This window comes from Pteropus alecto, unplaced genomic scaffold (assembly GCF_000325575.1).
Source record: "Pteropus alecto unplaced genomic scaffold, ASM32557v1 scaffold65, whole genome shotgun sequence".
Taxonomy (NCBI): Eukaryota; Metazoa; Chordata; class Mammalia; order Chiroptera; family Pteropodidae; genus Pteropus; species Pteropus alecto.
The window spans coordinates 5300172-5325468 of NW_006439191.1; the positions used below are offsets into that span (position 1 = coordinate 5300172).

Here is a 25297-nt window from a genome sequence, read left to right on the forward strand (position 1 = left end):
GGAAAAAGAGATGGATGGATGGATGGAAAGAAGGAAGGAAGGAAGGAGGGAGGGAGGGAGGGAGAGAGGGAGGTAGAGAGAGGGAGAGGATAAATAGAGACATAATTTCTCTCTCAAGGAAAACACAAATAAATCTATCCGAATGTATCTGAATGCTTCCATCTTCACTGCAAGGCAGGGCGTGGCTGCTAGTCAGTCAGATTCTCGGGCAGACACGTGCTGTCTTTTCAGCCATGGCCAGGTCTCGCCACTTTTGTTTTATTCTCTTCGTCGGTACAGTGAGGATGCTCAGAGTGCCTCCCTCCAAGTTTCCAGCGACGATTCAATGTTTTCGAAAATAAGCACTTACCTCACTCAGCACCTGGCACCCAGGTACCAAACTCAAAACTCTCAACGCTCATTTACCTGAGGATCGAAAAGAAAGTAAGGACGTCCGTTCTTCAGCTGAAGCGCAAAGTACTCCTCCTGACTGCCCGGCGATGCCGCGAAGACCATCAAACCTTCGGGCGCCCTTGTTCGGAAGCTGGCCTTAATGCCTGGCGGGGCAAGTGCAGTCAGCAAGTCAGTGCGGGGTGGTGCTGATTCTTTCGTTTAAATGCACGTTTACTTTCATTATTATTTATGATGCAATGAGTACAGTCAGGGGATTATACACAGCATCGCACTGGGATGGCCGCAGCCATTTGGTTTTAAATATATCCCATTATGAATGCCAACCCGTACTCGAAAACTCATGTGCTCCCACTAATCAATATAGAATGAACTTTAAATATATGCAAAACTTATTAACATAAAAAGACGTGGTGTCACCCCAAAAGTGGATACTCACAGTATCAATGTGAAAACGTTATCAGTCATAAAAATAATTAAAAAAAAATTTTTTAAACAGGGGACCTTGTTTAAATATTTATGAAGTTTAAAGAATCAGTCCAGGAACAGAAGGTAAAATCTAGAAAGGCCTGACGTAAAGTGGCCGTAGACCTAGTTTTCTGAAACGCAGCTCTGTAACCGAAAGATCATCGACCAGCGCTGCCCTAGACATGTAACGCTCCTGGTTTAAAGAAATTTCTCCAACTCGGGAAGCAGGGGCAGTTCACAATGGTCACACAGATGTCTTCCCACCGTCAGCACTCGGCACCACCTCCACCACCCAGTAGTACACCCGTCTGACGCATAAGATCCTCCTGGGTGTGAGACGTCACACGTCACAGATCGAAACGGTCAAAGAAGTTTAAAAGGCACAGTCTTTGTTCTCAAAGCATCTTCGGTTTAGCTGGAAAGATCAGATGTGTGTCTTCACAGACAATTCATTTGGTGATAATCGAGAGCTCAAGAACACACACGAGAATGAAATAACAGTTCAAGAGCACAATATTCACTAACAGATGAAGACTGGTTCGAGTAGTAATACAGTCAACCGGAATAAGAGAGTTTACAAGAGAGAAAGCTCCTTTCGGGCTGGGCTGGTAATCAAGGTCCCTCCAGAGGCGGGGGGCTTAACCTGGGTTCAGTTGTCTGCAACAACCCGATTCATCTTTCCACCCCAGTCCAGGTTTCAAATCCTGCTAGGAACCATGTAACATAGGTATAGCCTAAACTAAGTTACTTACCCCTGATATAAACCATGTTGTTGGACTTACATTCTATAGGAAATTCCAATAGAGAAAACAAAGATAGGACTCTTAGTTTAAGAAAAGTATCAGCTATAAAAGATGCTTCATTAGACTGGTATAACAAATTGGTCGAAGATTTATAAACAACTGCTGAAAACAACACAAATTAAATATGTTAATGCAATAGTCAAGGCATATTTTGTCAGGAAATTAACTGGGGTATGGAGAATGGAGTCTTGATGCATAAACTAAAATTAAAATAACACTCTTCACATGAAATCAATGTGTTCTGTTACGGAGATATTGTCTTGTCCTTGCTCTCAGAAAGCAAGCAAAGCCCCTTGGTTTCATGATCAAACATCCCTTCTGCTTCTTTCCCACCCAAACCATTGCGTGGAGATGTATTTCTAGCCATCTATATGGTGCATCAGGGAATGTAAAAGTCTTCATATAGAAGGAACTCTAGCTATAGAGCTTAATTTGAAATATGCAAATAAGCTCTAAATTCGAAAAGGTTTTTCTTTTTACTTGACTGCTATTAGGTGGTGCTAAAAATTTCTCCATTCGTAAAATATTTATGGCTAGCCAGCCCCATAAATACATGAATAACAAAATCTTCATTGACTATACTTGACTAAATGACAATCGAAAACTAATCTGAAAATTTTATAAATTAATAATACATGATAAATATATTATTAATACCCAAATGGCTAAATCTTTGTTAGAATACCCAAATTTTGTTATCTTGTTTATTTAAACATATGCTACTTCCTAATTTTAAAAATTAATTGTTTTTCAGATGTTTATCACTAAAGAACTTAGAAACCATTACATCAGCATTCTGGAAATTACTTTGGAAATATAGATTAGGATAAAAAGTAGGAGAATGCTAGAGAAAAAGAAACAAAAATAAAGAGTTTTACTATGTAGGAAGGCTTGGGAAACTATAGTTAATCCTAATCGTTATACAACAAAAAAATTCTTTTTTTTTCAAATAATTCTCATTTACTCCTAAAAACAATGAAAAACAGTGACCCTCTGAATGTCACTGTTGCAAGGACTAACTCCGTTTTATAATCTCCAAACGGTAAAGCTACAGGGAAGCAATACACCAGATACTTTTTGAAACACACAGATCCCAGTGCTCTTATTTTCTGCAAAGAATAAGCCTCAGGTGCCATATCCGTAAATGGAGGTGTTTGGTTAGATGATCTCTGAAATCCTAAGGCAGTGCGTGAATTCATGAACTCATAAACTTAAATTTTCATCTAACTGCCTTTTCTTTTCTCGCTTCATTGCAAGAGGCTGCTCAAGTTGTTTAGCTTCCTTTCTGTATCTTACAGATAGTCTTGTAGCCATTGTCGGGCAAATTATTTCCAGTATTAGAGATTGGGTCTGGCATATCTGGAAGATATCATCTAGCATTAGTTAAATTAAAACTGAAATCTTATTCTCTTTTTAATTTGCATTTCTAGAATGAATTCTGAATTCGAACTTCTTTCATCATAGTTCTTCACTTGGGTATTTCGAAAATCCTTTGCCATATTTTTAAAGTTCCATTGTCTTTATTATTGATTTGCAAGTGCTCCTTCCATATGAGGGGTATTATTTCACTGTCACATATATTATAGCTATTTTTTTTTACAGATTATCTTTCAAATGTTATTTTTCATATAAAAATGGTGTCGTTTTCTATATTTTAATATCCAATTTTTAAAATATGGAAACTCCCTTCTTTTGCTTTTATAATTAGGTTTCCCAACTCAAAATTTGTTACATTTTCCTGTTTATATCCTATATTTGTATATTTAACATTATATTTCCTGTGTACTCTATTTTAACATATAGTGTGAGCGTACCCTATTTCCCCCCTAGACATTTAAATATTTACTAAATGATGTATTCCATGAGGCAAAAACTTTGTTATTTACGTCTGCATTTCCAACACTTTGCATAATAGCTGGTACATAATAGATGTTTAAAAATATTTACTGAATGGATATTTAACAATTGCAATTCCCCTTTAGTTTATTAAAGTATACCATCTTAAATTGGTCTCCATACTTCTTATTTTGTTCCACTGATTTTTTTTTTTGCAGCGGAATGTCATATTATTATTACCTTATATTTCTATTACATGACAATTTATTATTTTTCTCAGTATTCTTTTAACGATCCCTTCATTTTTTATATTAACACTAAAATAATTATGTTTCTGTTTTCTCTTTTAAATTAATTCTACGCATATCTAAGTTTATATAAGATTTTATATATTTATTGCCAGTATGAATAAGGTCATTTTTAAATTTGTTATTATTGAATCATAGAAAAAAAAATTATGCATTTATTTTTAACTGGCCATCTTATTGTACTATTTGTAATAGGTATTGATGATCTTTCTTTTTAAGTATACATGCGTATTTTCTGGGGAAAAAACCCCACAATAATTGTGTCTACCTCTTATTTCTGTCTTAACATACAGGCTATATCTTCCAGAATGATATTAAATAACAGTGCAGATGATAAGCATTATTTATTGTCCCTGAGTTAATAAGAATTGATGTAGTTTAACCATTCAGTAGAATGGTGACTGTTGGTTTGCCCAATTACTGTCTATTGTTTTAGGTAACTATGCTTCTAAATTACATGAAGTTTTAGGTAAAAACTGATATATCTATTTACATAGCTCTGTCAATATCTATATCTTATCTATACCTCTCAAACTATCCATCCATTTCCAGATAATGCCCCCAAATTGCTCTTGTACTCCAAAATACTTATATATTCATTAATAAAAAATCAGAATCGTAAACAAAAGTGTATTATGAGAAAGATACTATTCTTAATCGAAATGCTTCCACCAACATCCAATAATTGTAAATTCTCACCTCTCCTTTTTATGTACATGGTATTGACTGTATTATATATATATCCTATTTCAATAATCTTAACAGCTATATCATTTCATCTATTATATAAATACACTCCACTTTAAGTTCATGTCAGAAAACTGTTGTGTGTTGAAGTTGTGATAGCCTAAAATATGAACTGAATGCCAGTTTATGACAATCGAATTATGAACTGTCATCTATTCTTAAAGCTTGTTTTATAAAGCAAAGATAGAAAATTCAGCATGTATTCTGGTTTTCTGAAATAAACAATATTTTATCTTGATATCTTATAAAATGGATAGTATTTTTAACAAGTGACTTTAGCAAATGAAGTTTAAGTTAAAGAAAAATGTTAGTCATGAAAATATCTTTTAATAAAGTGAATTTATATTGTTCACATTTTGTTTCTACAAAATTGAAAAAATTAACTTTTAGACATATCTCTATAAAACCTATCAGTTCTACTTTCATGTTTTATATACCTCAAAGAAGATCTAGGTACATGCGTGTGTACATATATATGCATATATAATTCATTTACGCAGTTGCACATTTACATATAAACATATGCATATGTATTTCATAGAAATTTACATTGAAATCAAATTGAATAAAGGGATTCCCGAACTAAATATATTAAGTATACTGATTGTACTAAAATATGCTGGTTTTATTTTGTATAATAAGGGTTTTGAAAAAACAATCAAATTACACTCACTTGCAACATTAGTTTAACTGCTGAGTGACCTTGACTTTGGAATGATTTCAGTGTCTTTCATGTCAGGTCTAATGGTTAACAATATTCAATGACCCCAAGCAGCATTAAAGAAACCTGCTTTTGGAGTTAACACACCCACTTTGGGGGTTCTACACCAAAGCCTCTTCAGTAAAAATCTCAGTGGTTCCCAAGCAATTGGAGCAATATGAAAATGTAGTTCAGACTCCCTCGGAGCAAACTAGAATCACAAAAATGAAATAAAAATAATTTTTCTTGTACTTTCAAATAATATACTGTTAGCTCAAACTGCACTTAAAATGTTTACTGATTCTAACATTTTGAAGAAAATGCTTATGAAGAAGAATCCTGCCTTTCACAGAATCCAAGATGAAGGAGATGGTTGTAATTCCAACATTGTGACAAGTGAAAAACAAACTGAAAACATCCCCAAGGGCTTACGGGCCCCCTATAGACCAACACATAATTGCACATCTAATTTTCAGTGTGATGGAATAATCACTTCATACTGCCTCTCATACACATAGAGAATGGAGAGAATGAGAAAGGAAGAAGGTCCATTGAATCTAATTTAGCCTAATTATGAAACCCAGGGCTAGTCAGTGCACCCTTACCCTACTTCACTCTATTGTGCTGGTCAGAAGTAGGGCGAGGGGAAGTGTGCTGGCTGCCTAGGACCTCACGTCACCCTTGGGAGTCTTCTACAGATTGAGCAACCATGGTTTTTTTAAGGATCAAGCATTTTACTATGATGGCATTTTTGGAGACTCTCCAGAGAGAAATAATATTTTTACTGATAGGGACCAGTCTTCTCCTTCCAGGACAAGGAATATTTAGGCTATAAAGGTGATCACACTGCAGTATTTATTATCTCCAAACATGTGTTTTGAAAACACTAGGATTCAAATACATGGATGTTGAATGAATAAACGAGTAAAACCCCACAAACCTTTAAGTGGCCCGCGTCATTGTCAAAGCACCTTATTGTCACAAAGTGAAGCCTTACGTGCAACTGAGTACATCCTCACTGCAACTTAATTCCATTTTATTTAGTTCAGGCTATTATGGGCCCTGAGAACAATAGATCTGTAATGGTAACAATGCATATACTTGAATTTGGTTACCAATTCATGCCTAATATTTTATCATCATGACACTGAAATATTGGGTGAATCCAATTCGGTAAAACTAAGTCAAACTTGTTTTGAAAATCAATCAGAGAAATGTTTGCCTGTGTGCAGGCAGACCTATTTATGAACAAACTTTTTAATGTTTTAATCGGTTCATGTAATTGCATCTGCTCTCAATTAAACCTCTTAAAATATATTAACCATGTTTGGAGAAAATATCGAGAAGGGCAAAGGTGAGAGTATAAAAGGGAATTGACAGCATCTACCACGTACTTGAGGGAGAGCTCAGGACAAGACCCATCCCCCAGCTGGCCAAAGAGCAGGCAGCGGCCTGGCCCGCACCCTCCTCTCTGCCCTACAGCGTTGAGAGAGTAAAAACGATGTTCACAAAAAAACTATTCCAAAGGTCCCATAGCATTTTAAGACATTTCTTTGATGTAACTCCAAAAAAGAGGGAACCTGGCGTTTGACTTAGTGGTGTAAAACAGGTGCTCGAGCCAGACTGTGTGAGTTCGAACACCAGCTCTGAAACCTAATTTATGTGTGACCTTGGGCAAGTCACTTAACCATCTGTATCTGATCTCCTCATGTATAGGTGGAGACTATGAGTTTTTTGTTTTTTGTTTTTTTTTCTTTCAAAAGGTTCTTGAGAGGATGAAATGAGTTAATATGTATAAAGTACCTTGAACCATTCGGCCCTGTATAAGTATTAGCTATCATTATTATTAAAGTTCATTGATTTTGTTTGCTTTCAGAGGTCCTTGCTCTTGTATCAACAACAGAGCGCTGCTTCATTTTACTCACTACAGAACACAAAGCTTGTGACTAGATACACCCTGAATACCTGCACAAGCCCCAGGAGGAAGGGGGCCTGCACCCGAGAGACCCCAGGGCTGCTCTGCACATCCTGCCCAGCACGGCTTTCCCACAGTCCAACTCCTCACGAGCACACAGGCCTCTATTGCACAGAGCCACCGTTCTGTGTAAAACCGCACGAAGGTCTCACGCAGGTGAAGAAATGCATACTGACTGCCTCCTGCAGACAGTGTGCATCATCAGGAACATGAATGTGGCAAAGATGTGACAACTGAACCCCCCAATGCAAAGTTTAGAGCTCTTTGTGGTTTGGTTTTGTTTTGTTTTAATCCTTAGTCAACATGTTTCTCCCTTGCTTTCCCAAAATCCAGGCCCAAAACTATTCTCGACTTCCACATTCTGCTGCGACATCCCCTGCGAACACCACCCTTTACTAAGGAATGTATCGATGAAGTCGTCCTTTTGGCCACCCTGTAAGAGCGCAACACAGGCCCCTGGCTTTATCTGCAGACGAAACGCAAGTTTCTCTACATGTATTAACGTCTTGGCTGTCTTCGATTCAGGCCAAAACAAAAATGTCTCATTCCTTGAGTTTTCTGGACCAGTGATTAGAAACAGTGTTAATGGCGGCAATATGATGGGATGAACACGTCTGCATAGCTCCCCAGAATAAAAGGACGGGCTACATTACAGGAGGGCTGGTCATTTTATCACAATATAGAAAATAAAGACAAGACTGGGATACTGTGCAGCAAATATCTTCTGTTCCATTCCATTTATTAGGATGGTCTTATATGAACTATTCAAAGAAAGCGTATTTAGAAGAAGATCTCCAAAACTCCATCACTAAATAGTCCAGTAATCACTAAGTAGTCATTTATTCGGTTTGGTAATGGTCTGATTAAACAGTTCCCTAGTACACTAAAAACCATAGAGGAGAAATAAAACATTAGAGGCAAATGATTTTACCCAATGGTGCATTTTCTGTTTCTAGATCCTCTCCTTTAAAAATAAGTAAAAAACTAATATATTTCAGTACGATTTGGGTTCCTCGCTTTGTGTCAGTTAGCTAGTCTAACAGATTATATAGATTTTATATAAAGACCAGTTTTCCTCTAAATGTGTTGCTTTAAATTTCTACTACGACTGAACTTCACACAGGAGAATTTGTGCGAAGGCAGATAGATTGAATTAAGTGAAAAATCTACTTGTAGGATTTTAAAGAAATTTTACAGAAAAATTGGCAAGACTCTAGTTAAAGAAAATTGAGCATGTGTACCACTTTACTGCTCTACAGAGACTCCTCTCATTGCAAATAGACTATCTTTTCAAAATCTGCAAGCAAATCCATCAGTCCCTTAAAAAGAGTCATGGCTGAAGCCACTAGCAGTGCCATCTCTCGGTAGCAGGTAATTCTAATTTACTTTTTTTTCTAGGGTGCAGTTTTGTTCCCATATGTTGAAATTCTTAGGTTGAAAGGAGCTTCTCCTGTACAGAAAGGTCATTTCCAAGGGCAGGTAGCATTTGATGGAGTCACGCTGCCTCCTTAAGGCCTAGCTGAGAACCAGGCTGTTAGTACATATTCACTCGATTATGTAAGGAAATAAAAGTATAAGCATTTTCCTAACACAGATTGAGAGTAAAACTTACACTAGGAAACTGATGCACGCATCTTTTTGGTCTTTCAAGATTGTTTGTCCTGAAAATGTGAGTTCTGTTTTAGACATTGCATAGGACTCTTGACATTTGACTACAAGATTGAGAAATAAGTCGTTCAAAGTTTAGGACTGTTAATAAAGCAGATTATATTGAACAGAAAAAAATGGGCTTCAACATGACTATATCAGAAGAACAAAAAAAGAAGACTTTTACTGTTTTACCGTCCAAAGTATTAATGATCATTTCATTATTTAACAGGTAATATATGATAGCTTTGTTGAAATATATGGATTTAAAATGGCAGTATCTTAAATAGTATTAAACATTTACTTAAGATGGTAATACAGTGAGAGGAGCGCATAGTATGTAGCTTTTATATAATTAGAAACAGATCCTTTAATTATTTGTCAAAGCCAATAATGTATGTTTCCAAACAAATGTATAACATATTAGTCACAGACAGTATAATTTAAAATTTTGCCATTGTAAGGCTAATAATATTATGTTAAAGTTGCCGAAAGATTAACTTGGTTAAACGGAAAGGTTGAATAAACTTATCTTTAGTAATGAAAAATTTATGAATAAATGAGTAACTAGAAAAGTAGAGACTATATTTTACGCCCTAAATGTTAGAACTAAGTGAAAAGAAATCACCTTGGTTTAAATTTTTGCCACCCCCTCTACCCTATTTTAAAACCTCTAATTTGATACCTGTTTTTATTTTACTTTTTTTCGCCACCCTATTATACTCACCACTGGTAAAACAAACAGGACATTTTAGCTTTCATCTTCTTACTACATAACCCAAATAACTTCAGTCATGTTTGCATTAACGCTGCATTCATCATGTCGTTGCGTATTAATGAGTTTTCGGGCTATGCTAATTACTGTCATAGATTCTGAAGCAGCCCATTAAATATACAAATTACAGAATTAAAGAGCCAGAGCTCTTCGTGATTAATCTTTAAATGGAGAAAAACTAATGATGTCTGTACAAAGTTTCTCTCTACTTTTGGCTGAGCGAGCCCAGTGAACAATCAATTAGACTATTTGAGGGATAAGGGACTCACATATTATACAATTTTATGTCGGTGTTTCATTTCAAGAGTGGACGCTGTTCTACAGTTCATAAAAATTTGGCAACCTTTGCCCATCTACTGCCGTCAGTGTTGGTTAAAATGTTGTCCGATATGGAACGTGATTTGGAATAAGATCCTACTGAATCCGCTCCAAATGAGGATCCGAAGTACCAAAAGGGCTGCCCAAAGATGTATTTTTACCTAAAGGAGTCATCACAAAAAGGACCACAAACACAAAAATGATAAAGAAAATGTAGGGTTGTCCCAAGATCAAGCAAAGTCACAACGCTTTGTTAACCTACGTGAAGCCTGCATGTCCCGGAGTGGAGCTGTCCAGCAGAGCAGATCCGGAAGGCGAGGCAGAACTCACTGCAGACATTCTTACACAGGTGGGTGGGTGGTGTACAAATACCCGGCTACAAGTCCAGGGGGGAAGTATGGCTCCTGATTTTATGGGCAGGACATAGCCAATAACCTGATACTCACAACGTGCCAGTGACACGACAGAGGGTCACAAGCTAAATAAAGAGGAACAAAGATGGGGCTAGGACAGAGAGATCTGGGCGGACGAGCACAGCCGGGGCCACATACGAATGGGGGAGACTTGGAAGGCCAGACAAGCCGGCACCATCTGGCACAAAGGCTGTGTGCAGGAGGAATCGGAGTCCGACAGAGACTCCAGAGGCAGCCTTTACCCCAGAGGCAGCCTGGTAGGACCGGATAGCAGGTTCTAGGGTATGGGGCAGGTTTCCAAGGACACGTAGGGAACCAGCACCAAGAAAGAAAATGGTAGCAGTAGCCGTGGGTCTTGGGAAGGTACCAAAAGGCCCTGTGTCAAATGTGTGCACCAGGTCAAACGGGGCAGGTTTCCAAGGACATGTAGGGAACCAGCACCAAGAAAGTAAATGGTAGCAGTGGCCGTGGGTCTTGGGAAGGTACCAGGAGGCCCTTTGTCAAATGTGTGCACCAGGTCAAGGCCAAATCCAGCCCCAGGGAACGCAGTAGGGTGAGACTGAAGGCGGAGGGTCAGGGGCTCCGGCCTTGGCAAGGGGACTGGGGAGTGCAGGAACCAGAGACTCTGCCAGCCTGTTGTTCTACGACTTAACTATGGAAAGTTGCTTACTATCAAGGCCAAATGTGCGAATGTTGTATGTCGTAATATACCTGAATGCAAAACAGGCCAGACGTTTGGTTTTATCTGGGAGGGTGAAATGATGGCCACTGATGAGAGAACAGCAAAAGGAAAACAACTCGCACTTACAGAGCCCTCACCCGAGACACACCGAGCTGAATATTCTGTGTTACTTTGTTTCTCACATTTCATTTATCCCCATTTTGCACACGAGAGCACTGAAGCTCTGAGAAAATATTCAGCACTAGAGAAGTACACTTACCAAAAAAGAACTAATGCTTAAAAAATGTATTTTCTTCTCCTTGAGAGACAGCACAGTTTTGTTGAGCACAGGGAAACAGAGAATGTTCACTGAGGGAAACATAAATGCTATAATTAAAGAGTAAGTTCTTATGTTCGCATTATCTCCCATGAAGCGGGACTGGCCCACTGAGGGGAGAATGCATTTGCTGATCATAATCATTAGCCAATTGACAAACTTTATCCGTGACACAGGTCCAAGTCAAGCTAGAGGCCTCTGTCTCCGAAGCATTTCCAAGAGCTGTTGCAATCGTTCTGTCTGTGGGAGGTATGCAACTGAGACCCCATAAATAGCCAATTGGGTATTTATTGAGATGCTTTCATTGTTTCTATTTTCAAAGATGTATTTCTCATGTGCTCTTCCTTTTTTCCCCTCATTCTTAGAAGTCTTTGACAACAGGAACAGTTACCATGCTTCCCAAGTCATTTGTTTTTAGATCAGCTGCTCTATCGCTGGGCACACAATGGAAATTCCATCAGTGCTGCTGACTTACAAACCCAAATGCAATATTATTAGAGAAAGACCAAGATTCAAACCCAGGAACGTACATACACCCGTGGGCAGAAAGATAAGAGGTGGGCTGGATAGTCGAGCTAAACATAAGTTAAACACCTGAGAAGGGCTTTTTTTTTTTCCCCTGTGTAGGGGCATGACTTGCACGGAGTAGAAATCGGTCCTACGTTCTTTTCTCACGGAGAAGTGTTGTGGCGACCCCACAGTCCCACACTCCTCTCCTGAGTTCCCGCCTCCTCAGCTAGAAACCAGGCTTGACTAAGTTCGATAAAGAAGACGTTCTCAATATTCGCGACTTCCTTTCCCACACAAAGGTAAGACATCAATCAGAGGTGTTCTGAGCATCTTTTAGACTGAATTGCTGATGTTCTGGGCGGTAATTTAAATAGAAACCTTTTGTCGCTTTAGCAGCAATTGTATAAACACAATGTTGCCCAGGCAGAAAGTAATTAAATTGATAGAGGAAAGAAACATGACTTCGAGTGGATAAAATACAAATACATCAAAATTAAAGTCAGTGTAATGAGCTGAAACGTTGCAAATTTAGACAACAGCACCTTAGCCAAAGCACAGAAACCCCTCTCCGGCAGGATGAAAGCCGACAGAAAACACAATAACTTGAAAATCCTGCAGCAAGGAAGTGTATTGATTAGGTTCCGCATATACTGAACGAGAGAATAACTTAAAGGAAAAAAAAAAAAGTTAATGAACAGGCCAAAGAAATACAGGCCAAACTAGGACTATAACAAGAAGAAAGGGGTGGGGGGCGGACAGGCACCCACAGAGAGAAATACAACTGGACAAAGCAAAAGCTCAGCAGAAACGGTAGAGCAATTCAAGGCAGAAACTCGGCAAGAAATGCAAGTCACGGCAGAAACGGAAGATCAGGATGAGAACATATTCGACTTAACGCCACGTCTGAAACCAGAACAACAAACTCAGCAACAAATCTGCCAAATGCTAATGATTCGAACGAGGAGACAATAATTGAAAGCAAGAAATATGCCACATCTCACCAGTAATGGTCATGGTGCCATTTTCCCTCATTATTGTTGACATAGTGACCTTCTCCTGAAGGGACACACCAAAAACTCAGTTTAATTAAGGGTTACCCGTGTAGAGAAGGGTTTTTTTTTCTCGTCTCTACAGAGAGACTGTGGACAGTGACACCTCATTTGTCTGGCATCATCGAGTTATAAGGTATTTTGCATACCAGAGTTTCCAGTTAGCAGAAGTTCATTCTTTTACAAACGAAATTGTTTTAACTCTTGAATAAAAGATTTATAAGATGTATCACACATTTCCTTGTTTTCTAGAGTGTGATAAATACGCTTTAACTTTTCTGTGGTTTAGCGTGCTCACGTATGACCGACAATTTTTATAACACCTTTAAGGAGAACGGTATCTTCAGATCATGAGCCTTCATATCAAAACGGCTCTAGACATGTAAGAACTAAGTGGGATATCTATATTTTTCACGGGTTTCTGTCTCTTTCTTTGTTATCACTGAATTAGGTTTTATTTAAACGAAAAAATATACTCAAAAATTATGTGAGGCAGAATGATCATTAAATGCCTTTTTTGTCGTCAATTAATATTTGGTCTTTATTTTTCGGCAAAGTCGCTATTAGTTGCCTTCTTCCTGCTGTTTGAGCTATGACTTTCCAATCTGCCATATTCTGGAAAGACATGTTAGAATTTTCTCTAAAGAGGAAACAGGTACATGCATAAAGTTAAGAAAGCCATAAAGAGCAAAATGAATGAAGAACACTATACTGGGTGGTAAGAGTTTTAGCAGGTGGAGTTCAAATATCCATTTTGATTATGCATTGGACTTTCTGCCCAATATGACATTTTTCAACCATATTTCAAATAGTCTAAATTGCAGTAAAAGTAGCCTCTAGACCAATATACCGTCAATTTATCAGTTATTTTATGAATGGTTTCACCTCTGTGATCCTGTAGCCATGGGACACCACATTTCAAGACAAAGAAATGTGGTAGAAAAATCGCCCCAGCTGGCAGTTCTGTCAACAGAGACCCAGGCCCTGATGTAAATAAATCTCAGCAAATTCCATGGCCTCCAGTTTCCTTACTTGGGGAAAGAGGGGTGGGACTCGTTCATCTCTTCCAGGAGGACTTAATTCAGTTATCTGTTTGGCATCACGTAGGCATGATCTGAAAGCGACTTAGATGTTTCGTCACTACAGGTCAGCTGTCAATTTGACTCAAAACGCAAATGATGTGTTTCGTTCATCTTTGCAACTCTGGAAATTTACATTTAAAAAATCTGTTTTGATGTCTTTTCCTGTTGTCAAGTGAGAACTGCAATGTAAGAATAAGTAAAAAAACGAAACATACGTACATCTAATTTTCAGATTGGCCTGCTAATTGGTCATAGACCTGCACACTTATGGTAGACAACACCGCACGCCCGTCAAAGCCGCAGACGGCCTTCTTCCCCACTGTCCACAGTGGGGCAGCTGTCGCTCCATGTCACACATTGTTCCAAGTGCGTATATTCAATCACTAATCCTATTTTATTTCATGTAAAAGAGAACTAAGTTCAAGAGAGAGTACATCTAACTGAAATACAAGTTATTATTTTTAATAAGCCTGCACAAGCACAAGGTTCCCTATTTCTGAAAAAAAAATAATAATGCCATGTAATATTAACAATGTATTTAATCTATGATTATCTTACCAAGTTTCATTAAATAATTTCACTTAGTAATTTCACTTAAAGTTGATACTTTCATTCCAAGCAGTAGTCTATTTGTCTAATCTGTGGGAATAGTTACTATACAAGAAACTATTGTTTCTATTATAACGATCCAAAGGCATACAGTCAGTATAATTCATGATAATGTGAATGGCTGGGATAAGCTAATTCTACAATGGATGTTCGAAAAACATGACACCATAAATTGATAATTCTTACCGTACGTACCAATGTTTGGTCCTGCAGAGAATTAAGCGTGATGATTTTCAGATGTAACTACCTTAGCTATGAATATGTGTCACCATAGCTGTTTACATTAAGAAATATTTAAAACACTTGGGTCTCCTAACAGTTCAAACTTCTGAGAAGCACTGGAGGTCTCAGCATAGTATGAATAGTTCATTTCAAAGTAATATGAGTGAGGCTGACAGGAGGAAGAAATTTAGACTACGGCTGAACTCTGCTTAACAGCAATTAAAATTCTCTCTTCCTAATGGTGGCCGAATTATCTTCTCAAAGTGTTCATTGGAAGGCTGAGATGCAGAGTAGTGCTTCCTTCCAAGGAAGTAAGTAGTGAGTGGAATATGTCGCCTGTGAGTGAGCTCGAAAAGAAAGGTCCCACGATACTGCATCATATACACGTGTCCACTGACACGTCTACTGTTGGACCCGCTTCACCTGCCGTGGCCAGCTTCGGCGAGGCTCGCTCTTCTTTATCTGATTTGCTTCATGAGAAAGCACTGAGGATGTGTCACCGTCTTCACCACTGGCATCTACACAGAGACCTCCTAACATCCATCTGTGCTGCATACCACTGACAGAACAATAAAGGTGACTCCGGGAAATTACCCAAATGTTATATCACTTCACAGTCTAAAACTACAGGAGAGCATTCGAACCAAGAATCAGTGAACCTAAAAATCAGTGTGCGAAGAGGATCAAAGGATTCAAATGAAATGCTGTTGCAGCGTAACTGTCAATTACCTGGCATTCTTATTCATTTTGCTTATATATGTTGGATGGTTTATGTTCCTTTCTTTGGAGCCATTATAGAGCATAAGCATGGCAGAAGACTGACTGGAAAATAACTGCCAACCAGATCTGCTATCTATATTCTAAGAAAAAGATGCTGATACAGAAGTCAGTGTATTTTTAAACTTTCTGTAGTTGTCAGAGCAGAAGATGCGACTCAGGGTGAATAACTTCAGGGACTCTGGAAAGTTTTGAGAACTTCACTGTGACCTAGAAATGAGATGGGATGTTTAATGTTGACAACTTTGGGGCCAAGAATTTGAATAGCACACTGAACGGAGTCTGATGAATAGACTCTCCTGAGGAGATTGTAGATAGATTTTATTAGGATGGAGACTGGGACTTTGCACTTCAAAGATTTTTTTTTTTTTTCCAATTGTATTCTCTACTTGTTTTGATGAGATAATATTATATAGTTAAAATTTGACTGCATATCTATACATGCTCAGCATTACATTAGGTTCTTTTTCATATAAGTTATTTAATCCTAAAAATAATTATGGGAAGTGTCATTTAGCCCCCTTTAAAGATTAAGATGGTGTGGCTTAGACTGCTTAATTCTAAAGGTATAAAGATCTGAATCTCTGTCTTCTGACTCAAGGGATTTTTTTTTTTTTTTTTTTACTATAAGACAGTTGGCTATTTAGAATGTGAATGTACAGCTATTTTCAGATTACACTTTAAAACTTACGTGCCTTTCACACCACTCCCCTGAGCAAACAGACTAGGTCTCATCTGAAACCAAATCAGATGAAAACCCCACTATCCTCCAAAAGCTTCCAAACTATAACTTTCCCAGAATCATCTCCCATGAATTTCTGACAAAATGGTCAAAATGGACCAGTGCTTTATCCAAACTGACCTGTTTGCTATTCCCCACACTTGCCTTTAATTTCTCATCTTTATGCCTTTATCCATGATCATTCCTCTTCCTAGATAGAATTCCAGGCTTAATCCATCTGCATCTTTTAAAAGTTACCCGTTCTTCACAGATTATTTCATTACTATCTTCTTTCGGAAGCCGCTTTTGGTAATTCTAATTGGATATTATTATTAAAGACAGCAAACGTTTATGTGTTTTTAGTACATGTCAGGTACTGACGTGCTGTGGGACTGGAATCAGAATTGTTAAGGAAGCTAAAGGGACCACGGACCAGGTAAGGTGGTGGAGATGGAGTTTCAGCCCAGGAATTCAAACCAGCCGCTGTAAAATCCAGGTCCGTAACCACTGGTGAGCCACTGCACACACTCCCCTCTGACCATCTCTCATTCCTTTGACTACGATATTACATCTCTTATTCTGCATTCATTGATTACTTTCAGCTTTTCTCCTAAACCTTGAGAGAAAAAGCATTATCTTACTTGTCTTTCCAGCCCCTTAACCTGAGGAGATCCCCTTTTCCAAGAAAAGAAGAAATAGATTTTACTTCTCACTCTTATACTCAGAAGATTTTACTTTCTTACAATGCTTTATCCAATTGCTTTCCGATATGGCCAACTCCTTTGTTTGGAGTCAGAGAAAAAAAAAAAAAGGACAGGAATGTTATACTTATTTTGTGTTTATCTTATGAATACTTGTGGGCCTTATAGCACTGGGTGTCTGGCAAAGTCTGCATAGCTTTTTGTGAAATTGTGGTGCTTTGGCAGATGAAGGTCATGACCCCCGCAGAGCCGGCCCTAGTCAAACTATCACTGATACAAAAACAACACTCACTTCCAACCTTGCTTTTTTGGCCTTTACTCTTTTACTTGTCTCATTCCCCACCCTTTACTATCAAGGTAACCAGATATACTGTATGTAGTGTTAGAGCTAAAGGTCGATGACAGCTACCACCTAGTCAATTTCTTCTGTTTTGGTTGAAGACACTGAAGTGGCGAAATTCTCTATCTATATTATTAGTGTCGGTGGCCTTGCTACAGCCCTTCGCTGTGCCACGTTGTCCTCTGCTAGCCTGGGAACACTTATGATGGCCCTCCACTTGGAAATTCCCTAGGGCTGACCTCACTTCAGACCAGCTTTTCCTCTCCCCACGGCGAAAGCTTGCTCTCCACTGCTTATAATCCAGAAAGAACAGAAAGTTTAATCCATGTTAAAATGTTAAAGACTGATAAAAGCTTAATGTGTTTTCTCTCCCAGTAGGCTAAGAACTCAATTTTAATAGGAAAAAAAAAAAAAGCCCATCTTCATTTTCAAATTCCCAAAATATTGATCTCTGGAACCCTGTTAAGTGCAATGCTCCAATAAGTGCAACGGTGAAGGGAGGGTGGGGAGTTCCAAGGTTAAAGAAGTTTAGAAAATCCCTGTTCTTTGAAATTCACAATGAATGTTTACTTTCCTATTAAATAACTTAAGAAATTATGTGACGTCATCAACAAAAATGACAATAACCACAACAAACATCAAGCTAAATTCATTCTGCATAATGTTTTCTAAATATATTTCAATATATTAAATATATTTTGCATTCAGACCACTATTCTGTGCAAGAGCAGTTTAGGAAAGACCAAACGCTCTATACGGTAAATAATCTGTTTCAAGAGAATCAGGTAAATAATCTGTTTCAAGAGAATCAGCTTTGTTACCTCCTCAACTCACACCCAATTGAGAAGTCTCAAAGGCTGTCTACTTATAGGGCTACCTGAACTTTGTGAGCTTAGACACACACGATAAAAGACATAGGTGGGAGACGTCAGAGATGGGGCTTGTGGCAGGGCTCAAAATCGAGAAGCTGTATTAAACGTGAGTTTTTCAGGGCTCAGGGAACCAGAGTATCAGGCGCACGGGTCCTCCTTTGTGACTGCTGCCTGCTGACCACTTCCTCAGCCGAATCAGAAGCTGGAGGAGGAGACGTTGGACTTGGGCATGGACATGTAGGGCGATGCATAGTCCTACTTATTGCTCCAGAAGCCCATTATGCCATTAACTTAAAAGGAAATTAAATTAGCACATAGGTCTTTTTTTTTTCTCCTCCACATCATAGAGAAAATAAAAAGCTATTCTTTTCAGGGCTTTATGTTGATTTTCCTATTATTGCTTAAAATATGAATGATTACCATGTACATGTCTGACTAACTCTGAATGATGATAATCAGGAAATCTCTTCCTTTTTTAGTAAACTCACTGATAGCTTAATTCCTTTTTTTTTTTAAATTCCTTTCACAGAATTGTGGATTTACGGAACACTGAATATTATGATTGATTACAATATCTGTATCATAATGAATCAGATGATTCGATCTATCATGTTGCTTACGGGGTATCTGCTCCATGTTATGCTGTCTTCCCCATGAACATGGACACAGAGCTTTTTTGACTCAGAAATACTGAGTGTTCTAAATAATTAAAGACAAAACTGTTTTCTGTGCTTGTGAAAACAATACTTTTGAGTCTCAAATTATAATACCAAAAACAGAGATTAATTTCCAAAACAAAGCAAAATGTGTAGAATTTAAAAGTTTTCAAAATTCTTCCCATATTTTTCTATTCTTTATCAAAAAAAAAATAGAGAGAAATTACATATACAGTTTGATGCAAGAGCGATTTCAGATGCAAAAATCTTTAAAATTATATTCCAATAGACATAGCCAGAAGAGAAGAGATTAGGGAGACAAATTTAGGAAACAATACCAATTAATTAAAATGGAGAGGACAGCCAAGTCCCAGAGAGCAGAACAGGGCAAGAAACACTTATTTTAAAGGAATAAACCAGAAATTCCAATTGAGTCAACTATATTAGTCAGCATGATAAAAGGATTTCATGGTAACTGGTATTTATAGATTATAAATACAGCACATTTGGGTTCATATAAAGCCAGTTTGTTCAAATTAATTTAAATTCTATCTTTGAGGGCTGAAAAAAAAAAAGAGATAAAATTTGCCTGCCTAATAGAAAGCGTTTCACACTGTACTCCTTTTGTCAGAGTTGAATGCAGTTCAGCGTCAGTATTTGTGGCTCAAAGACATTTTACCCATAAAACGGATCCTACTGCCTTCAGAAATAGCCAAACACGTTCACAAATCACACTTGACTTTCCTGTAATTAGAGACGCTGTGTAAGAATTCTAAAATAAGGGTTTTGGGAATGGAAGGAAGTGAGGTGCTACACGAAAGGGGGGTGGTGACATAGGGCGGTCTCACAGAGGCGTGGGACTTCAACTGACTCAGTTTAACTGTGGCTCTCTGACCAGCAAGAATTCTAGTCTCAAACGGGTGGGTCATGATCTAGCCATCAGGGGAGCTTTAGTTGATCCAAAGAAAGAGATAAACTATTGAGAAGATGGAAAGAGAGGTTTCATCCCATTGCTATCGTTATGTAACAAAGGTAGTCTGAACATATGCCTCGGAGCCTGAGCTCTGCAGATTTAAATACCACGTCTCAAGTATCCTACCTGTAGGACTCTGGGCAAGTTACTTACCTTCTCTGAACCTATCTTACAAATTTGAAGAGGGAATTAAATGAAAGTGTGCCAGTGAACAGCTTTGTATACTGTCAAGATGGAAAGTAAGCTACTGTATTTAGCACTGTCACAGGGACGTAAAGAGCAGCATAGGGAATATAGTCAACAATATTGTAATAACCATGCATGGTGTCAAGGGGGTAGTAGAGTTATCGGAAGGATCACTTCATAAGTTATAAAATGTCTAACCACTATGCTGTACAGCTGAAACTAATAATATTGACCGTCAACTGTAACTGACAAATAATAAAAATAAAAAACAAAGAATCCACCACAACCTCAAAAAAAAAAAAAAAAAAAAAAAGGAAAGAAACTGTAGTCTATGCTCAATGACTCGCTGCCATATTAACGCAACTCCCGTGTCTGCACACACATTCAACTGCACTCTTACTGGGATCTTCAATGTCGATTACAATAAACTCATGCTGACTACATAGTCAGCCATCATCATTACTGACAAAACACCACGGAGGTAAGGGCTAAAGGGGAATCCTAATGCTCACTTACTATAATTTCCACATTGGACAGTTGGGAAAATGAACCAAATGAACAAATGACTACTGTCAATGGATGATGTTTTTCCACTGGGTTTGCACAAGACTGGCACATAGTCAATGCGGTGTTCGCTGATCTTTTAGAATGATTAAATCATACATGCATCTCATTATGTTAAGCCTTATCAATACAGGCACAGTGAATAGCAGGAAAGTAAAACGAACGATTGGAATTTTTGCTTGTTGGGATTCAGTACGAAGAGTCTGAAGTTGATCTTACACACTGAACAAGGAGTTTCTGTCAACGCTATTAATGGGTAGCCTTTCGTAGAGTCATGAAAAAGTATACACGAAGCCCAGCATTTTATGTATTTTATGCGATTATCATACTGTAATAGCTGGGAAGACAATCTGTGTCTTGATTTGTATCAAACGACACTCTTGTATATCAGTACAATCAAGTCACAGAGAAGAACGGTGAACAATGACTTAAGCTGGCGAACTGTGGTCGTTGCTGTGAGCATAGTAAGATCGGCAGCTGACAGTGAAACTATTGTCTCCATGGTGTTAATGCGTGAACCCAAGCGCTCTGAGGGGGACTGAAAACAAGGTTGCTATGGCGCCTCTACAAGTGCGAGGCATCTGCTAAAACAAACTGTCCAGTTAACTATATTGCGTTTTCCAGGATGAATTTCAAGTTAAAAAAACACACGCCATTTGGGATTAAATACTAGTTACTAGAACTTTTGATATGTCATCCAGTTGCTTGAGTGACCAACCGTATCACGCATGCCATGCTATGGCTGCAAATTCCTCATGTTCTACTAAATAAACTTAATGTGAGGCACTGGGGAGAGAGCTGTTCTCTTTCTCTCCTTGATTCGGTTACTTCTTCTAACAACAAAACAGCTTCTTCCTTTCTCATCAGTTACGCAGTGATTGTTATGGGTAGAACCGTGTGCCCCCCAAGCCCTCATGTTGAAGTCTAACCCGAAGGACCTAAGGATATGGCCTTACTTGGAAATATGGTCTCTACAGATGTAACAGGTGGAGTAGGGTGGGTTCCTACTCCAGCATGACTGTGTCTGTATATAAAGGGTGCCGTGTGAAGAGAGAAACACGCGCACAGGGAGAACGTCATGTGAAGATGAAGGCAGAGATCAGGGTGATGCAGCAGAAGCCAAGGAACACTCCAAATTGCCAGCAAACCAGCAGAAGCTGGGGCAGAAGCCTGGGACCGATTCTCTCTCGAAGCCCTCAGAAGAAATGTATCAGCCCAACATCTCCATCTTAGACTTCTAACCTCCAGAACCAAGACACAATAAATCTCTGCTATTTAAGCCACCCAGATTGTGGCCCTCCACATGGCAGCCTAGTAAACCAAAACATTAATCATTATAAGGACAAATACTACAGTGTATCTAGTAGTGCAACAAATGCCATACGATATAAGAACAATGTTTTACATATGTGTATATATATACACATACATATATATGTACATGTGGGTATATATACACATACATACACATATATATGTACGTGTGTATATATACACACATGTATATATACACACATGTACATATATATGTGTATGTATGTGTATATATACATATGTATTTTTTAAATTTAGGATGTTAAAATCTTTGAGATAATATATGGCATATATATGGGGTGTATATATTACATAACTTATACATATATAGCATAAGTTTTTTTAAAAAGTGTTATTCGGTGCAGTTACGTCAGAGAGAAATTACCATGTAACTTATTTTGATTAGGGTCCGCATGTTTATACGGTGAATGACCCGATTTGGAAGCCAGCAGAAACCGTAGACTTGAGAATTAGAATGTACACAGACCTCAGAACCCACGACCTCACCTTCTTAAAATTGTTGACCCAATTCTTATAAAACTCTCTGTTGTCATGTAAAATATCTTTCTTTGTAGGGGGAGATTATGACCGTTTGGAGATAGAAGAGGTTCAGACTATTATTCCAAATTTAAAGATTGTGTGACTATTTTGCCCTATTCATTTTACTTCCAGAGTTCTATTCAGGATAAAAATTATGTTTAGAAAATCAAATGACAATCACTTTACTAGAGCAATCTACTGATCAAGCTAAGTTTTTCACATGTGGACAAATCTTGCTAATATGGTTAGTGTATATTAATCGAGGATAACATATTTCAGATTTAAAAAGGGAAAAGATGAATGCTTTAATATAATGGGGGCATTAAATCCACTAATAAAACATTTATGAAAACTCTACAGGCTCATTCTAGGTTCATGTCGGTAATTTCTCAAAACAATTTTTTGAGATAGAGAAAAAAAAGTGATTGCATCAGAATCAGATTGCTACATGCAAACCATATGTAAAAATTAATCTCATATCGTTACCAGATTGTAAATGTTTTGAAAGCTGAGAGGATTCATTGCTAATCTTTGTATCCTGGTGGTTAGTATAATGTCTAGTACATAGTAGACCTCTGAACAGACAGCTGTGTGAGTGAGCCCATCAACACTTCCCCTTGCTCAAAAACATGGCATTCAGTTGAATAAAGGCAAAAAATAAAAAGTTTTGGCTCAGCCTGCTCAAAAGCTTGCGAAAGTAAAACAAAATCTGTTTTCTTTGTCTTAAGTTAGAGAACCATCATGGCTCTGCAGTGGGTTCAGGTACTCCTCCAACTGTAGCCCTTTGTTCAGGGGTGATGAGCTTCGATTAATTCCATCACCCACTTCCTGAGGCCACAGGAAAGTTCTCGCCACAATGTTTTTTCTGCCTTTTGTGTTTCCTGGCACTGTATAGCACACCGAGCCCTCTCGTTTGGCTCATCCTTGCTTTTATTGACTTTTTTTCATTGACTTCTGCTTGATCACTTGATGGACTTTAATTTTTATTTGACTGTGCTCTGGCAACAACATGTAGATGTTATAGAAACCTATTTTCTCCCTGTTTCTGACCCAGGACTCAGTATCTTTTCTTCAATGAAAGAAATGGGCCTGGTGTCCAGCGCAGTGGTCAGCCCAGAAAGATTCCAGGAAGACCACTCAAGGCTGGATCGGCAAAAAGATAAAACGGACAAGAAGCCAAAACAGCCAGTACATTTCCCTGGTTAAAATTCAGTATAAATAAACTTTTATATATTTGGTTTTCCTTTTGCTGAAGCGACCTACAGCTTCCATGTCTCACCCCCACTTATTTTTGCCCATTTTGTTGTCTACAGAAGTTCTTTCAACTCTGATTATTCTCATCTCCTTTAATCCTTCTCAGCTCCAGCATTTCTTTTAATTACCAACTGCTGAGGACTATCAGCCAAGGTCAGGAAGCAAGCGTGGGAATTGCATCTTCCATGTACTGTCCATTTTTGTTTAGATGGACTCTCAACTTGCCTGAAATTGCTCCCAGAGGCTTACATTTGCCCATGTCACCACTTTGGAACAAAATTCATATCTCATACCCTAGGCACAGGCTGTTAAAAAATCTTGAAGTTATAATGGACCCTTGAGTCACAGCTGACTCAAGGTGTTGAATATTTTCCTTCTATAGGAAAAGAAAAAGATAAAAATTCCTTTTCATCCTAGGACTATATGTCTATGTACTGCTATTAACTTACAGACTGGCTGTTCAATATGCTTGATGATAACTCTAATAACAGTCAGTGTTTTATCACCTGGAAAATAAACAAAGCAAGATCCTGACTTAGAACAGACCATAGTGTTGATGTTTATTTAGCCTTCCTAAAATGTACTTCTAAATAGATTCAGTTCAGTGAGTTCAAAACCTATCAGCCAGATTTTTTATAATATGATCCTGCTGTTCAGTACTTTTCCTGAGTTCTAATTTGCATGAGCATTGATCTTATCTCGTGCCTTACCTAAAAAAACTCTGCAGAGTCATGCCCTATCTCTTTTCTCTTCCCAATTTGAGGGCATACACAGAAAAAAATAATTAGATGGTAATTAACTCACTCAAGGCCTTCAAATAACGACTGCTTTCAATGTAAAATAAAACAGTAAGGTTATCTCACCCTTATCACATGTGATCAAAGGTAATTTGACTTTCTTGATATAAGATATAAAAGAACAATAATTTTGTGATAAAATTTAGAAAAACTACAGTCTTCATTTTGGTGAACAAGCAAATAATTATCATGGGTTCCTACTCACCAACTGAGCTGCATCAGAATTATCTCCACGAAAGCAGGGGTTTTATTTTGTTCCCCAGTTCCTGGCACATAGTAGATGCTCAGTAAATATTTTGCCTGAAGTTGAGTGATTTACATGAACTATTTATAGAGAGTACCATACCACCTACATTTCTCAAAGTCATGGATTCCACCTTTTATGCCTAAGCACCTTTATGCTGTAACACAGTGCCTGATACTTCATTGCTAATCAGTCATTAGTTGTTTTAAAAAAGAAACTTTCACATATGAGTGAACCTACGAATATAGCCATCAGAAGTCCTACTAGTCCGAAACTCTCTCTCCCACAGAGCTGCAATTTAATCTAAAGTTATCTAAGTGAACATATGGTCCTGGGGAGGGCAAGAGAAGCCCAGAAATGCGATGCTACCATTGACATACTATCAAAGTGACATCTGTCAGTTTAGCCTACTGTCTAGATCAAGAGCCTGAAGGGATGGGGCCCAAGACAGGTACATTTAAGCTTAAGAGAGGCAGGCACCCGGCCCTCGGTGTTCAGACGGAAGAGC

At 38.1% G+C, this 25297-nt stretch overlaps 1 protein-coding gene across 1 annotated transcript in view; it reads right to left on the bottom strand.

Annotated features, from left to right (window-relative positions):
* Nucleotides 1-25297, bottom strand: part of USH2A (usherin) — a 564162-nt gene that overhangs the window by 333701 nt on the left and 205164 nt on the right. Inside the window, exon 21 of the mRNA XM_025049837.1 lies at nucleotides 406-536. Within this exon, the coding sequence (XP_024905605.1) occupies nucleotides 406-536 (131 nt within the window). The remainder of the gene's footprint in view (nucleotides 1-405; nucleotides 537-25297) is intronic.